Raw genomic sequence first — 16933 nt, 5'->3', positions numbered from 1 at the left:
GGGGGCGTCTAGTCAGAGGAAGGGACCCTTGGCTTCTACTCCCTGGAGGAATCATTCCCCAAGTCCCGTGTGTCAATTCAGACCGAGGTGGGGAGTCCAGCGCAGGAGACCCAGAGCCTTTGGAGTCCATGGGCTGGAGTGGGGGCACAGGAAGGGAGTGGGCCCTGCCTCTTGAAGGGTGACCCCACCTCCACCCCAGGAGCAGTGGGACTTCCCAGACCTGAAGCCACACTTCCACTTCTATTTGTGGGGCTGGAGGCAGCAGCTCGTGTTGTGTTTTTTTTTAGCAACCGCAGCACACTGCTCATCCGCTCATGGCAGCCAAGAGAAACAGGCTGCTGCTCGCCTGGGGAACCTGCCCCCAGCCGCCGTGGGCCTCCTGGCCAGGGCATAGGCGAACCAGGCAGGTGACAGGGGCCAGCCCTAGGCCTGGCGCCGAACTAGACCTGAGCATGCAACCTCTCCCTTAGTCCTCATAGCTGCCCTGTGAAATGGGAAACTGAGGCTCAGGGAATGAATAAAGGCCACCTATCGTCATGTACTTCATTTAGCACGTCCTCCAGGGACATTGGTGTCCCCATTTAGAGCCTACACACCTCTGTCAGCTGCTGTCCTCTGCGGCTGGGGTTAAGGTGCAGGCTCTCTCGGGCCATCAAGGTTGTGCTGGAGGCCTTGTGCCCAGCCCCACCCCAGCGTTTCCTGGGAAGTCCTTTCAACTGGAGCAGGAGGCGAGGACGTTTTTGGAGCCCCAGCAATCATACCACATGCCTCACTGCTCCGGGTGGAAGCTTCCACTCGGAGGGCAGCACTGATAAGGCCAAACAAGCCATATGGCAAAGTGTCTAAAACGAGAGATTCTTGCTCAGTCCTGCGGCCCCACAGCTGACCCCTGCTACCACCACTGCACTGCCCCAGCCACTCGCCTCCCTGCCCACATCCTGCCCTAGCTTCACAGCAGACACTTCCCAGGCTGTCACACCTCAGCCTGTCCTGAGGCCTCTGGGCTCAGGGACCAGCATTTCTGGTCTACAGGCGGTGCCCTCTGGCACAGCAGGAGAGCGCATGGGGGCTTTGGAGAGCTGGTGTCAGGTCTGCTTTTCTAACTTGGTCTCTACCACTTAACCAACTAGGAACCTCGGGACAAGAACCTCAGTCGGCTCACCTGTAAAATGGGGGCAATACCAACCTCACTGGAGGATGGGCTAAAGTACATGACAATAAGTGCCATTGTCCCAAGGCAGCAGGACACATTTAGGGGGCAACTGAGGCAGGTAAAGGTCTTTGCATTCCTGACTTTGCAGGCTGAATGAGAAAGGGCCAGGCACTGTCCTAAGCACTTTACATATTAACTCTCCATCCTCAGCAGGTAGCTGCTATTACAAGTCCCACTTTACCCAGGACACTGAGGCTCAGTGAGGTGAACTACCTCACCCAAGGTCACCCTGCTAGTGAGAGGCCGAGCCCAGCCAACTGGCTCCATCCACACCCTTAAGTTCACGCCCTTGCTGTCTTTTGGGTTGGAAATAAGTTCATTGATGCAGGATCTTCATTTGTGATTTGAGTCAGCTGTGTGTTTTTGTTTGTTTTGGTTTTTTAATATATATTTTATTGATTTTTTACAGAGAGGAATAGAGAGTTAGAAACATTGATGAGAGAGAAACATCGATCAGCCGCCTCCTGCACACTCCCCACCAGGGATGCGCCCGTAACCAAGGTACATGCCCCTGACTGGAATCGAACCCGGGACCCTTCAGTCCTTAGGCCGACGCTCTATCCACTGAGCCAAACCAGTTTCGGCTCAGCTGTGTTTTTTGAGCACATTGCGGAGGCTTCAGCATGAGCCAGACAGGACTCGGGCCCTCCTGGAGAGGAGACCCAGCAAGGTCAACAAACCCCTGCAGCCCTAGCTGGTTTGGCTCAGTGGATAGAGCATTGGCCCGAGGACTGAAAGGTACAGGGTTTGATTCTGGTCAAGGACACATACCGTAGTTGCAAGCTGATCCCCGGCCTTGGTCGGGGCATGTGTGGGAGGCAACCAATCTGTGTCCCTCTCACATCAATGTTTCTCTCTCTGCCTCTCCCCCTCCCTTCCACTCTCTAAAAATCAATGGAAAAATGTCCTCAGGTTAACAAAAACCCTTGCAGTGCAATGTGAAGGTCTTGTGATTGGAATAGGGGTTGGCTGGTGACCTCCAAGGTCCCCTTCTGCATCTGCAGTTCCAAAACTACAACTTCAACACCCACTGATGGAAACTTCAGAGTCCCAAAATCTCTGGTTACAACATCCTTTGAAGGAACAGCCTATGATCCTTCAACTTGTGGGGCTGCCAAGCTTTTATGATTCAACATCCAAGTGTGCTTGAACTTAAATATACCCTAAAATGTACCCCTCGCCTAGCCAAAAGGCACGGCACCCCACCCTGGCTGCGCAGAAGAGCCAAGTGCCTTTCCTGTGGAGCCTGGATGGGAGGGAAGCCTGGAGCTCACGTGGCCTGATTATACACGGCTCGGGGTGTTTCCCCAGCAGCTGCTGCTACAGCCCATGGACTGGCTGCTCCCCAGGCTGGAGCTGGGGCTCAGGCCGGGGCAGGTCTAGGAGGGACAGAAGTAGAAGCCAGGCCTTCTCCTCAGGGACCCCAGTGTGGTCCAGGCTGCAGGTGGGGCTGAAACAGGGTGGGGACGTCAGGTAGCCTGTAGATCTGCCACATGGCAGGACAGTGGTAACCTGGTGTCAAGCTGCTGGCTCGGGAGTCCGTTTCCTAATTCTGCACACAGTAGGTTGTGCCTGCTTCAGAGAGAGGGGAAACTGAGCCACCACAAAGTTCCGGTTCTGGCCAGTGAGGAAGGTGGAGAGGACAGGACTAGAACCCAGACATTGCAACCCAGCCCCACATTTTAAGAAGCCAGGTCTACACTGGACTCGTGTCTCCCTTCATGGAGGCATTCTTCAAGCCCTGCTCCCTTTCCAGGATCCCCTCCAGGGGCTTCCAGATGGGGCAAGGCAGGTGGGATCTCATCCTGGCCTGAGCCTTTGACCCAGGGGCCTCCAGCTTCTCCCACTCAGGTGGGAGCCTCTGGTTCAAGCAGCAACAGCTGAGGGTTCCCCTCTCCACCCCCCTGGGGCCTGCCTGGCTGTCCCTCTGAGGAGTGGAGAGGCAGCCAGAGTCCAGCAAGTGCCCGCTGTGAGCCAGGCCCCGTGCTGGCACTGAACACTGAGATGCCTGAGGCCGAGGTCCTGCCCTAGAGAAGTGCCCAGTCTGCCCACTCGCACAAGTAGGTGCTCAAGTAATCCTCAAACTGAACCGAAACTCCAGCAAATCACAGTGCGGGCTCTCCCCTGCGCCTTTCCCCCTGCCCCACCCGGGGCTCCTGGTGTGTAAGGGGTGCAAGGGCTCCGAGGAAGGAGGGCCCCCTGTTTCCCAAAGGCTCTCATCTTGTATTAGAGGTATCTTGTCTGCTCTTTGAGCCAGACAGGGCCAGGACAGCTGGCTCATCAGGCCACCAGAGACATCAAGGCCAGTGTTCCAGGGACTTATCCAAGGGCACGCAGCAGCAGGATGACCCCAGCCAATTGCCCAGCAGGGAAGCATCGCTGGTCGTCGGATGAGGGGAGGGGCAGTCAGGGCCACAGATCCTGGGGGAGGGGAGGAGACCGTCCTGGCTGCTGGGAGGTCCTTGGGGAGGGAGTCCAGGGCAGCAGCATCCTTCGGCAGGTCCAGCCACACCAGAGGTCAGAGAGGCCTGTCCCTGGCCTCTGTCTCCTAAGCATGGAACCCTTTTTCCCCTTGAGTGGGGTGCAAAGGTTATTTAACCCAAGGCGGGCAGGCCGGTGGGTGGGGCAGGAACCTGGGGCAGGCGCGGTGGCAGGAGCGGGCTTACCTGCCTCCCGCCACCGGGACTGGGTGAGGCGGACGAGGAGGAGCCGCGCACACACCTGTGGACGCCCGGGCGGACGGCCGACCGACACTCTCCGGGACGGCCAGGGGCCGTGGGGAGCCCGGAAGACGGGGAGAGCGAGAACCCAAACTTGCAGAGAGGAGTGACCTGGGGGCCGAGGGCGGAGCCGCGAGCGGGGAGGCGGGAGCGAGCGGAGCGGGAGCGCGCTGGCCCAGGAAGCGGAGAGCGCCGCCCACCCAGCCCGGCGAGAGCGCTGCGGGCACAGGCAGCTGGGCCGGGGGCTGCCGGCCCTCGACCCCCGCAGTGACCCCGCCGCCGCCAGCCCGCCCCCAAGATGATGAAGAGGCAGCTGCACCGCATGCGGCAGCTGGCCCACACGGGCAGTTTGGGACGGTGAGTGCCCACCCCTTCCCTCCAGCCCCGCGCTCACCCCCGCTTGACCCAAGGGGAGGTGGAGGAGCGGGGGAGGCAGCTGGACCTCTGAGTAACCAGAGCCCTCCACTCCCCCGCCCTCTGAACTCACCCACCGCCCAGCTAGAGCCAGAGGGAGAGGCGCTGGCTTTTGAGGGAAGGAGCACCCTACCCCCCCCCCCCCCCATTAGAGAGGGGTGCAGGGAGGATCGAAGATGCTGAGTCTCCTCTGCTTCCATGGGCCTCAGCGTGGACGCTCCTCCCTGGTCTCACTTGTCCCCTCTGTGCAATGGGGACAGCCATCTCTGGTTGTCTGATGGGGGAGGGGCGGCCAGGGCCCCAGACCTTGGGGGAGGGGAGCAGACTGGGCCCTGGCTGGTGGGAAGAGCCTGTTCCTGTCCCGCGGTGTGCCCCACTCCCCCAGCCCGGAGGCCCGCTTCTCTGTCCTGCTTCTGCTTCCCCAGCCTCAGGTGGAAACAGCGCCGGCCTCCCTGTTCCCACCCCAGCCCCCGAGCTGGTGGAGTGGAGGCCGGAAGTTTGGGGAGCTCCCCTGGCCTGTCTTCTCTCCTCTTTCCCCTGCATTGGGTGTTTCTCATCTCTGGGCCCCGGGGAGGGGACGGGTGCCCAGAGACCTGGTTCCAGTCTCACACAACACAGATGCCTGTGTGGCCTGGGCAGCCAGGCCACCTGGTGCTGGGCCTGTGTCCCCGTATGTCCCGGGCAGGGGCCCAGGGCCTGCCCACCACTACAGTCCAGAGTCCTGGGTGACTGACAGCCCAAGAGCCCGCGCTCACACACTTCCCGTTCTTGGGGCCGGCCCAGGCCTCCTCTCCTCAGGTCAGCAGAAGAGAGAGGCTGGGCTCTGGGTGGCTCCCAGTCTCCCCTTTGGTTTCATCCGCCCTCTCTCGGGACTCAGCCCTGGGCGGAGGAGGAAAAGCCATGTATCCTATTGCTATCCCCGTGGAATGTGCTCTGACTGGGATAAGGCAGGCGGGCCACCCAGGGCGGGCCCCAACTGGGAGGGGTACTGGAAGCACCTGGGGTTCAGGTGCTCTGTTGGGGGGGCAGGGGGGTCCTAATCTGGGCCAGCTCAGCAGAAGCTCTTCCCTCCCCCGCCCCGCTCCATCAGCACCCCGGAGACGGAGACTGCCGAGTTCCTGGGTGAGGACCTCCAGCAGGTACGTGCCTGGGCCGGCTGCGGGTGGCAAGGCAGGTCCATGCAGGCTGTCAACAGAGGGCTGGGCAGGGACACCAGTTGGGGGCCTCGGTTGAGTCATTCCCCAAGCTGTGGGCCATAGGGTCCCCAGGAGGAGGGAAGAGGAAAGTGGTTCCTGCTCTGGGAAAGAACAGGGCCGTGGGGAGGGGGGCAGTAACCTCCCGGGATCCATAACCCCCGTGCCCCTCCCAGGTGGAGCAGCGGCTGGAGCCAGCCAAGCGAGCAGCCCACAATGTCCACAAGCGACTGCAGGCCTGTCTGCAGGGCCAGAGCGGGTCGGATATGGACAAGCGGGTGGTGAGTGGGGGTCTCAGGGAGGAGGGGGCCTCGCTGAGACACCTCTGTCCAATGGGGGAGTGATGTCGGGGCTGGGGTCTCCCTGCCAGTCTGAGCCTCTGGCCCCAAGGGGGTGAAGACTGCTCTTTCCAAGGCCCCGGGCCACCCCACTCATGAGGCCCTATGTCTTCCCCATCCCTTCTTGACCCCGCCCCCCTCTGCACCAATCCCCTGAGCCAGGGCCAGACTTCTGACTGCACCTGAACTTCCTTGTCCAATCAGGCCCTCTCAACTGGGGCAGTCTGTGAGGGCTTCCTGAAGGAAGTGGCATCTGAGCTGGATTTTGAGTGATACTCACTGGAATTCATCAACAGCAGCATTTATGGACTGTTTACTGTTAGTGTGTTGCTAAGATGTGTCAGTGCAATGCCTTGCTCAATGCTGACAATGGTAGGTGGAGGCTGCTAATAAAAGCTCTTGTGTAGATGAGGAAATGGAGACTTACCGAGGTAAAGAGGCTCACGCAAGGTCACCCAAGCTAGTAAGTGGCCAAACTAAGGTTTGAACCCTGACCCTCGTGACCAAGGCTGGTGCTGTCTGTAACTCCAGGTGGGAATGGGTCAGGCATGTTTTGGAATCAGTCAGCAGTTCAGTGCAGCCAGACTCTGGCGAAAGGGGCGCCAGAGGAGCGTGGAGGGTTTGCGCTTCACCGTGGCTGTAGCAGCCGCCTGTGCCCGGGGCAGGGAGAGCCCACTGGAGGCCTGTCCCAGCTCCCCCACTCTCCCTCCCACTGTGTGACCTTGGCAAACCCATGGCCTCTGCTCTTCGTTTTCTAGTCTGTAAAGGGGTTTGGTCCTTCCCTCCACCCCATCACGTGGCTTCTGAGAATGGGAAAGGGGACCCCATGGGATAGGAGCTCTTTACATGGTCCCAAGGAGAGGTCACCCCCACCAGGCCTTGTCATCACCCTGCTTCCACTCTCACCTGTGACTGTGGCCCTCCTGGCTTCCCCTCCCACTTCCAAGCCCAGTGCCTCGGTGGGGTTCTGCCCCCCAGGGACACACTGAGAGGGGGAAGGGAGGCCCGGCAGGCAGCACGGGCACTCGTGCTCACAGCGCCCTGCCCCTCCCTGCAGAAGAAGCTTCCCCTCATGGCTCTGTCCACCACGATGGCCGAGAGCTTCAAGGAGCTGGACCCCGATTCCAGCATGGGGTGAGCATGGACAGAGGCTCAGCTCTCACCTGGAGAGGCCAAGGAGGGATCTGGGCTGGGAGGGGGTCCGGGGCAGGGAGGGCAGCCACAGTGGAAGGATGACTAGGTAGGGGGAGTGTCTGGGCTGAGGACAGAGTCCAGGTCAGTGAGGGCGGCCAGGCCTGGGAGGGTGTTGGGCTGAAGGATGAAGAAGAGAGAGAAGGGGCAGGAGGTGATGGGGAGGAAAAGCCCCAATGAGTCTTTCTAGATTGGGGTGAGGGGCTCTGGGAGCCTGGGCCCACTGGGTGCTGTGTCCACAGGAAGGCCTTGGAGATGAGCTGTGCCATTCAGAACCAGCTGGCTCGCATCCTGGCCGAGTTTGAGATGACCTTGGAGAGGGATGTCCTGCAGCCACTCAGCAGGCTGAGTGAGGTGACCCCTACCCCTGCCCGCAGCTTCCCCAGTCTCTACGTCCCACCTCCCCAGCCCACTCATCCCCCCCTCCCCATGCCTGCCCTAGGAGGAGCTGCCAGCCATCCTCAAGCACAAGAAAAGCCTGCAGAAGCTGGTGTCCGACTGGAATACCCTCAAGAGCAGGTGGGAGCCATAGCGTCTGGGTGGGGTCCACGCCGAGGTCGGCCCACAGAGGTGGCCACAGGGCTCCGAGGCCCTTCCCATACTAGGAGGACAATGCAGGGCCCCTGGGTACAGGGTGTGTACTGGTATACATGTCTGGTCCTAGGAACACATATGTGAGGGTACATGTAAGGGTGTCTCTGTGCATGTGTGTGTGCACGTGCTTATGCCAGCTGCAGTGACCCCAAAGCCCAAGATAGCCATAAACAATCCTCCCGGATCCCTGGATGGCGGGAGGGCCCCAACCTTCTACTCTGGAGTTGGATGGTTGTGACCACCAAGCCTACCACCAGGTGGCGCCCCCAAGCCCTCATGGCCCAGGCCCAGTGGAGCTCTGGGATTTGTATCTATAAATCCCAAAATCCTGTGGTCACGCACATGAAAGGGACACTTGACTCTGGACATGCAATGGGGACCGTGACCACTCCACCTTGGGATCATCCCCAGGCTCAGCCAGGCAGCTAAGAACTCGGGCAGCGGTCAGGGCCTGGGTGGAGGCCCAGGCAGTTACAGCCACACCACCACGGCCAACAAGGTGGAGACGCTGAAGGAGGAGGAGGAGGAGCTGAAGAGGAAGGTGGAGCAGTGCAAGGTGAGGGGGCACTGGCGGTTCCCTGGATGGGTGGGGGTGGCAGGGTGGGCACTGTTCTCATTTCATAGATGAGGAAACAGAGCTGGGGTTCACCCAGGTCTTGGTGTATTTGCTAAGTGAGTGAATGAATGAAGGTGAATGAATGAATGGTGCATGACACAAGGCACTGTGCTAAGGGTATGGGGACTCAGAGGTGAGGACTGGAAGCTGCAAAAGCCCCTCAGAAGTTCTAAGCATTTCCTGGGGGCTGTCCTTAGTGCAGACCTTGGCAGAGAGAGGAGAGCTGGCTGGACCCTCCGCACACAGCTTGAGCAAGTTACTAGCCCCTCTGAGCCCCACCTTACCCCGGGGCCCAGCCTCACTGATAGAAGCCCTCCCCTCTCTGTCTCCAAGGACGAGTACTTGGCCGACCTGTACCACTTTGCCACCAAGGAGGACTCATATGCCAACTACTTCATAAACGTGAGTCCAAGGCTGGGCTCCAGCCACCCAGAGCTCTGGTCGACGCCAGAGCCAGAGGCCACTGAGGCCCCCTGTGAGCCGGTGGGCGAGAAGGGTCTACCCTCGCGGAGGGAGGCTCGGCTTCCCTCACTCTCCCCTGTCCCCACAGCTCATGGAGATTCAGGCCGATTACCATCGCAAGTCTCTGAGCTCGCTGGACACAGCCCTGGCGGAGCTGAAGGAGAACCACAGCCAAGCAGGTGAGGACATAGACAGGCCCTGGCCCCACGCTCCTGACCCCCACGTGCTCAGGCATGTTCGGAAGCTTGCACTCTGTCCCTGAAAGGCAATAGGGAGCCACAGATGGTCCTGAGGAGGGGAGGGCGCGATTCGATTTGTGGTGGAGAGATTGCTGTGCGGAGGGTGGAGGGGGGTGGGGCGGTGGAGTGGGGAGCCAGGAGACCTGTTAAGAGGCAGAAGGGAAGTGATGGTGCCTGGACTGGCATGGAAGCAGTGGACGTGGGCAGATTCGAGATATGTGTTGGATGGTTTCAGGGTGTGTGGCATGGGTGGTTGGGTGGGAGGTGGTACCGTTAGCCAAAGCAGCAGTCACTTAAGGATGTCTGGGGCGTGCTCCTGGCTACCCGTGGGTGGAAGGACCCTGGGCCGCTGATCCATCTTGTCCCCGCAGACCCCTCCCCTTCGATGACGGCCGCCCCCTTCTCCAGGGTGTATGGGGTGTCCCTGGGAGCTCACCTGCAAGAGCTGGGCCGGGACATCGCCCTGCCCATCGAGGCCTGCGTGCTGATGCTGCTCTCTGAGGGCGTGAAGGAAGAGGTGGGACCCCCTGGGGCAGGTGGGGCGGGAGCAGCGGGGCCCCCAGCCTGTCCCATGCTGTGCCCGTAATCTGCCCTTAGAGCAGGTCCTGGGAGAAGGCATGGCCTCCTGGTGCTGGAGTGATGCCTCCGCTTAGTGATGCTCATGTGGTCCAGGCTGTAAGCCTTTTGCACTGAGGGGTTCATTATCCCAGTAACCCTTGAAGGAGGCTCAGTGGCTGCATTTTACAAGGGGAGATGGAGATCAAGAGGTGGAGGTGCCCAGTCGCACGTGAGCAGGGGGCAGTGAAGTCCTCGCGGCACGTGCCCTCTCCGTCCTTGGCCCTCAGGGTTGCTAGTCCATCAGCTCTTTCCCGAGGACAGACCCTTAGGAGGCGGAACTACTCAAAGACAGGCTTCCGCTCATCCTGCGGGGCCTCCTTGCTCCCTTCCTCCCCTAACCAGAAGCCTGTCTCCCCACGACTTGCCCCAGCCCCTCCCAGACTCCCCCTTTGCTCAGAACCCAAGACCTGCGTGTTGAGAGGATCCAAGGACCCTGGTGTCCTCTCTGCCTGCCAGACCAGGGGGACACAGGGCCAGCGAGGGCCAGCCATCTGCCCCAAGCCATGAGTGACGCGGGGCCTTGCAGCCAGGGTGTCCCGTCCACCACCCTCCGTGACCCTGCCTGGTCCCTCTCACACCCAGGGCCTCTTCCGTCTCGCCGCTGGGGCCTCGGTGCTGAAGCGCCTCAAGCAGACGATGGCCTCGGACCCCCGCAGCCTGCAGGAGTTCTGCTCCGACCCCCACGCCGTAGCGGGTACCTGCTCCGAGGAGCCCTGGGCGGGCCCGTTCCCCAGACCCCTCCACCACCGCTGCCTGATGTGATCCCACGATAGTTTGCTTTGAGGCCTGATAATCTGCCCAGAAAGCATAGCGGGCCTTAAAGCGGGGTTTGTGATGGACCCCCTGAAGTGTATGTACGCTTTTCTGAGAACAAGATCACTAGCCTTCATCATTTTCTCTAAACGGCCCCAGAAATGATAGACCTAGACATGCTAGTATGAACAAGGACCAGAGGCCCCTAACAGATGGAGAGAGATGGGTACTTGGGTGAAGGTGGAGGCTTGGGCTGCCTCTGAGCTCACACCACCACTTCAGGTGCCCTCAAGTCCTACCTGCGGGAGCTGCCCGAGCCCCTGATGACCTTTGACCTCTATGACGATTGGATGAAGGCAGCCAGGTGAGGTTGGGGGTTGTGGGGAGAGGAGGCTGTAGAGGTGCCCCCCTGGGCTGGCTCACCAGGGCTGTTCCCTCCGCAGCCTGAAGGAGCCCAGAGCCCGGCTGGAGGCCCTCCAGGAGGTGTGCAGCCGCCTGCCCCAAGAGAACTTCAGTAACCTCAGGTGAGCCCACGCCGAGCCCGGCCCCCTCGAAGCCAGGCCCTGCGGGGACTCTGGGGCCTGGGTTTGAGTCCTACCTCCTTGTTCTAAGCATAAGGTGACCAGATCGTCCCACTTTTGGCGGGACAAAACCGATTTTTAACAATTTGTCCCGCGTCCCACGGCGTTTCCAAAAATAGGGACTTTTTTAAAACGCCATGGGATGTGGGACAAATGGTTAAAAATCGGTTTTGTCCCGCCAAAAGTGGGACGATCTGGTCACCTTATCTAAGCAGTATTTCTGAAAACACAGCTTAGGTGTACTAGTCATGTTTTTATTCTTTTATTTTATGTTTTAAATATGGAACACTTCACGAATTTGCGTGTTATCCTTGCGCAGGGGCCATGCTAATCTCTGCACTGTTCCAGTTTTAGCATATGTGCTGTGGAAGCAAGCACTGTACTAGTCATGTTTTTTAAGATATATACATATATTTTAATTGATTTCAGAGAGGAAGGGAGAGGGAGAGAGGGACAGAAACATCAATGATGAGAGAGAATCATTGATCAGCTGCCTTCTACACGCCCCCTACTGGGGATTGAGCTCCCAACCTGGGCTTCAAATCCCACCTCTGTGACTGTGTAGCCCTGAGCAGGCAAAACCACCCCATAGATTCCTCAACTTAGCTCAGTGCCTGACACGTAGGTGGCACTCAGTTGGTCAGCTAATTTTACTATCAAAACATTTTAAACCAGCCTGTGTGCTGTCCTGGCCCCACTCTGGGAACCCCAGGCTCGGAAAGGCTCCGTCTCGGGGGACGTTGATGCGTGTGGGTAGCCCAGGCCCCCGCCCCGGGCCCAAGCCCACCTCCTGTCTCCCCAGGTACCTGATGAAGTTCCTGGCACGTCTGGCCGAGGATCAGGAGGTGAACAAGATGACACCCAGCAACATCGCCATCGTCCTGGGGCCCAACCTGCTGTGGCCCCCCGAGAAGGAAGGGTGAGGGGCCGTGGGAGGGGAAGGTGGCAGTCCCCACCCCAGCTACCTGCTGCTGGCCTTCCTCCTGGGCCTCGGTTTCCTCCTCCTTGGAATGGGTTGAGCAGCTCTTATTCTCAAGGCTCCATGAAGAGCAGCCCTAAGGGATCCTGGACCCTCGGGGCTTTGGAGATAGCATTCTGGGTAATGGCAGTAATGGGGTGCTGGGAAGGCTGGGAGCCCGAGATCTGGTTCTAGCCCCTCCTCCACCTTCCCGTGATGGGCCTTAGTAAGTCCCTCCATTTCCTCATCTGTATGTTAGAAATTACACAAAGTCCGAGGACTTTTGCTCTGGGGATTCAGTGAGGTACTGAGTGGAGGAATGGCGTATAAACTGTAAGTGCTCTTGTGTGTGAGAGGTCATGACTGGTCACCTGGCCGTGGAGGGGAAAGGGTGCCGTTCAGTTGCTGAATGCAGCTCCTTGTCGAGGCTGCCTAGATCCAAGAAGTGCGGGAAGCTGCCGTGACTGAGGCGACGCCTGTCGTGTGTGAAGGACGGGAAGTTGGGTGTGTGAGCGACATGTTTGCCATCCACAGTGTCTGTGAGCTTTTGAGAACAGGGACTGGATGTGACGGATGGGTCCTGTGTTCCCAGTGGCCAGCACAGGCCAGAGTTGGGGCCACTGAGACTTGGCTAAGTGATGGCTCACTTCACCCCCTTTTGTCCCAGGGACCAGGCCCAGCTGGATGCCGCCTCAGTGTCGTCCATCCAGGTGGTGGGCGTGGTGGAAGCTCTGATACAAAACGCAGACACCCTCTTCCCTGGAGGTGAAGCCCCTGCCTGTGTGCACGTGCCCCTTCGTGCCCTCTGTGCCCAACTCGGTGCCCTCCAGACCAGCTTCGGTCCCGGCAGCCCCATGCCCTCCCCACGAGGCCTGTAGGAAGTTGCTTCTCCACTCTGAGCCTCAGTTTCTCATCTGTAAAATGGGGATGATCCCGCCTGCTTCCTAGTGTCGTGAGGCTCCGGTGGGAGTGGGAAGGCGAATCATGGTCCAGTCTCCGGGAAAAGGGAAAGTGGCCCCGGCACTGGCTGCGCGGGGGAGGCTGGGGGAGACCCTGAAAGCCAAGGCCGGCTCCTTCTGTCTGCAGACATCAACTTCAACGTGTCCGGCCTGTTCCCAGCCTCCACCCCCCAGGACAAGGTCAGCGATAGGCCGGCCTCTGAGGAGCTTCCAGCCATTGCCGTGCCGGCCCCGGCCCCAGCCCCAGCTCCTACCCTGGCCCCAGTGCCTACCAAGGAAAGGTAAGGACGCACAGGTATGAATGGCCCCCGTCCCAAGGCACCATCTCTCATGGCTCCCAGCAGCGTTTTAGGAAATGTCCTTGTTGAATTTTTATCCCAGACGCCAGGTTTCCCGGTTTGGAGTGGGTGGGTGGAGGCTCTGAGATAATATTCCTCCCAGCCTCTGACATGTCTCCTTGTTCGTCGTATGGCTATTTACTGAGCACCTACCGTGTGCCAGGCACTGTTTCGGGCCATGCGGATGTAGGGAACTAGAGAGCTGGTCACTGTGGAATGTGCTCTGATCCCCGATATCTGAAAGGCCGCGTGTGCCCCGCTGCCTCCCTGCCCAGCAGGGATCGTGCGGCTGTCAGACTGCTGGGCCCAAACTGTGAATTTCCTCCCGTGAGCAAGACAGACAAAGCTGCCCTTAGAGCTGTGCTCTGGGGGCGGAGAGAGAATCAGCAAGTACTCCCGGGAAAGGTCAACAAGGTCAGGCAGGGCTGCGAGCGGCACCGGAGAACAGAGCAGGAGAGGGGACCGAGGGGGAACGGCTGCGCCCCGGGGTCAGGAAGGGCCTGAGGAGGAGCCGACTGAGCAGAGACTGGAGGCAGGCAGGGCCCTCCCTTCTGCTCTGTCCCCTCTCTGGCTCCCAGGGGCCAGGACATCCGAAAGATCAAAAAGAGGCCCAGCTGGCGTGGCTCAGCCACTGAGCCGAACTATGAACCAGGAGGCCACGATTTGATTCCCGGTCAAGGCGCATGCCCAGGTTGCAGGCTCGATCCCCAGTGTGGGGTGCGCAGGAGGCAGCCGGTCAATGATTCTCTCTCATCATTGATGTTTGTATCGCTCCCTCTTTCTTCCTCTTTGAAATCAACAAAAATATATATTTAAAAATATATCACAAGGAGGCTGAGAGCTGAAGCAGAGGGGAGGCCCTGCTTTCTCCCCCGTCCTGGCCCCATAGGGGACCACGGACACTGTGCAGAGTCACCCAGCAGCCGGGGACTCTGGATGCAAACCCTGACCAACGCCGGAAGTGTCTTGGGGACAGGGGCAGCCTGGGGACAGGTCCCCGCCCTGCCACAGGTGGAGGGCCCAAACTCGGCCTGTTGGCTGGGAGGCCCTGAGATTCAGGAGACATCTGGGAAATGGCCCAGCCTGAGCCTGACCTTCCTCTTCCTCACAGGACGGAGTCTGAGGCTCCCCCCAGACCGGCCTCCCCCAAGGTCAGCAGGAGCCCCCCAGAGGCAGCAGCCCCAGCGGAGGACATGGCTCGGAGGAGTGAGTTGGCTGTGGGAGGAGAAGGGGTCAGAGGGTGGCCAGGCGTGGGCAATCCAGACCGTCCCATGTTTTCAGGCATCCAGGGGAGGCCAGGTGGCTAAGAGCCAGTCTGTTGCCTAACACGCCAGGGTCAGAGTCCAGCTAGGTGACCTTGGGCAGGTGACTCCAGCTCCCTGCGCCTCAGTGGACAATAACTGCCCCTACCTGGTAGGGCTGTTGGGGGAATTAAATGCTGCTGCCTGGCTCACGCAGTCAATGCTCCATAAAGGTCGGCCATCGTGAGCATGGCGGGCAGTGGGGTCCTGGGGAAGCCCAAAGTCACAGAGTGAAGACGGAGAACAGTCTTCAGCGCAGTGAGGGGGGAGGGGTGCTGGTGGGGGAGGAGACCTGGGCCTCCTTCTGAGCCCTTTGGGACATGCACCTGTTGAGTTGGCCGAAAGCCAGGCAGGTGAGGTTCCGGTGCAGAGTCTTGTGAGGCCCTGCCCAGCCCAGGAGGTTCTAGAGTTTTCCACGGGGTACAGTGTAGAGCCAGGAGTAGGTGGAGCAGCTGCAGAGCCTCCAGACCAGCAGGAGCGGCGGGTCACACAGGATCCTCCCTGCAGGAGGCGGGCGTGTGGGCACCCTTCCTGGATGCGGGGCCATGAGACTTGCTCACTGGAGCACAAGCCAAAGGACAGTCAGCACCACCTGAGCTGGTCCTCACGTCAGCCCCTGGAGGCTGAGCAATCACCCATCTTACCGATGAGAAAACTGAGGCCCCAGGGGCAAGTGATTTGTGGGTGGAGGCAGAGCTAGGACCAGAGTCCAGACCTCCTGGCCCATCCAGTCCTGTGACTGCCTTGGGGCGTCAGGCCTGTGCAGTGGGGTCTGTGCGCTGGGTGGGGTAGTTCTGGTGGGCTTCTGAGAGGAGGTGAGCAAGAGCCAAGTGTCGGGGGACAGGCAGCATTTCCTTATTCGACAGGATCGTGCTGGACACCTGCTCTGCCCAGCACTGTGCTAGGCAGCCATACATCAGATGGCCGTACGTAGTTTACGTCCTATTGAGGGAAGCGAGCAATATTCAAGTAAAACAAAAAACAGAGAGTAGAAAGCCCTGTGAAGAAACAGAACTGGAAAATGTGACGGGGGGGGGGGGGGGGGAGGGGCGGGGGAGGTGAGTTCTCTAGCTGAGGGGGTGAAGGGACATGTAGAGAGGCTTGTGATGAGGAGCCAGCATGCACAGTGTTCCCGCAGAAGGAGCAGCAGATGCAAAGGTCCTGAGGTGGGATCGAGCTTGGGGGTTTGCCACAGGCGATACGGACACCTCACTGCCCCTTTCCTTCCTCCACAGCCAAACGCCCGGCACCAGCCCGGCCCACCATGCCCCCGCCCCAGGTCTCCAGCAGCCGCTCCTCCCCTCCAGCCCCATCCCTGTCCCCTGCCTCTGGCAGTCCTGTGATCCCCCGGGCTCTGCCTCGCCGTCTGGTTGGCAGCAGCCTCCGGGCCCCCACAGTGCCGCCCCCACTGCCCCCCATGCCCCCCCAGCCTGTCCGGCGCCAGAGCCGGCGTTCCCCAGCCTCCCCCAGCCAAACCTCCCCAGGTCCAGCCTCCCCCAGCCCCGTCTCTCTGAGCATGCCCGCCCAGGTGGACCTGGGAGAGGCCACAGAGGATGGGGGCGGCCCTGAGGCTGTAGACAGCACCCCCACTCCCACAGCTGTGCCCCCTCAGCCTCGGCCCAGGAGCCTTGCCTCAGAGACCGACTGAATGGGTGGCCCCTCCCCAAGAGCCCTCGGTGTCCCCTCTCTTCCAACTTGTCCTCCCAGGACACAGCCCTCACCCCGCCCAAGAGGTGGGGGCCTCTAGCCTTTGCCTACAAGTGCCTCGGTGCCCGCTGGGTCGGCCCCCACGGCAAGGAGGGCTCAGGACAGTCCTCCACTTCCAGTCCTCCTCCTCTTGGATCCACCTTGGGCTTGGGGGGCTCAGCCCACCCCCCACTCTCTGGCAAGGTCCCAGGGGAGCCCCCAGGAGGAAGGAGAGCTCGCCTGCTCCTACTAGGACTTCGATTTTTCTCTTGACAACATATTTTTTTGTAAGGCAGGTAAATAAATTATTTTGGACAAAACTGGAGCAGCTGCCCAAAAGATAGCTTTATTTTCTGTACTCGAAATAAAGAAGCCACTTTCATAACGGGGAAAATTCAGCTATTCTTTGCCTCCTTTCCTTCTTCCTGTCTGAAAGGATCGCAGCCGGAGCTTTGCGGCACTCACTCTGGGCTGCACACTGCTCTTCTGTGCATGATTTCCATTTAACCCTCTCCCTGGACAGTAGACCCCATGACCTCTTACAGGGGAGGAGACAGGCTGAGAACATGACCTGCCGAGGTCACAGGGTGCGTGAGGCATGGACCTGGGATTAGGACCCAGGTCTGACTGACTCCAGAGCCTGGACCTGCCCCTCACATCCTGGGCAACGTACTTAATTTCTCAGTTTTCATCTGGGAAACGGGTGACAGCTCCCACCGCAGAGTGTTGTCTCCGTGATTAAATGAGAGACTCCTGTAA

At 59.9% G+C, this 16933-nt stretch overlaps 1 protein-coding gene across 2 annotated transcripts; it reads left to right on the top strand.

Annotated features, from left to right (window-relative positions):
• The first annotated feature begins 3668 nt into the window (after window positions 1–3668).
• On the top strand, window positions 3669–16756 carry SH3BP1 (SH3 domain binding protein 1). 2 transcript variants are annotated; one of them, XM_079775303.1, is made up of 18 exons: window positions 3669–4290; window positions 5438–5486; window positions 5717–5821; window positions 6936–7012; window positions 7312–7423; window positions 7512–7588; window positions 8075–8219; window positions 8613–8681; window positions 8830–8920; window positions 9352–9497; window positions 10181–10292; window positions 10634–10715; window positions 10795–10875; window positions 11735–11851; window positions 12558–12655; window positions 12977–13130; window positions 14299–14393; window positions 16379–16756. In XM_079775303.1, the coding sequence occupies exons 1-18, from the start codon at window positions 4232–4234 to the stop codon at window positions 16516–16518; spliced, it is 1809 nt and encodes a 602-aa protein (XP_079631429.1). In that variant the 5' UTR covers window positions 3669–4231; the 3' UTR covers window positions 16519–16756. The 2 variants fall into 2 exon arrangements, with proteins under 2 accessions (XP_079631429.1, XP_079631428.1); XM_079775302.1 differs by lacking the exon at window positions 16379–16756 and adding an exon at window positions 15724–16289 and having other exon boundaries at window positions 3693–4290.
• Window positions 16757–16933: the final 177 nt, after the last annotated feature.

Source organism: Cnephaeus nilssonii, assembly GCF_951640355.1.
Source record: "Cnephaeus nilssonii genome assembly, chromosome: 6".
NCBI lineage: Eukaryota > Metazoa > Chordata > Mammalia > Chiroptera > Vespertilionidae > Cnephaeus > Cnephaeus nilssonii.
Note: the sequence above shows the minus strand (reverse complement) of the source record. Positions and strands in the feature narration are given on the sequence as shown.

Bases quoted from the DNA above. Each gene is read 5' to 3' on its own strand.
- SH3BP1 (XM_079775302.1), top strand. From the start codon at position 4,232: ATGATGAAGAGGCAGCTGCACCGCATGCGGCAGCTGGCCCACACGGGC. The intron at 10,876-11,734 runs GTGAGCCCACGC...CTGTCTCCCCAG, and splicing joins GAGAACTTCAGTAACCTCAG to GTACCTGATGAAGTTCCTGG. The intron at 13,131-14,298 runs GTAAGGACGCAC...TCTTCCTCACAG, and splicing joins CCAGTGCCTACCAAGGAAAG to GACGGAGTCTGAGGCTCCCC.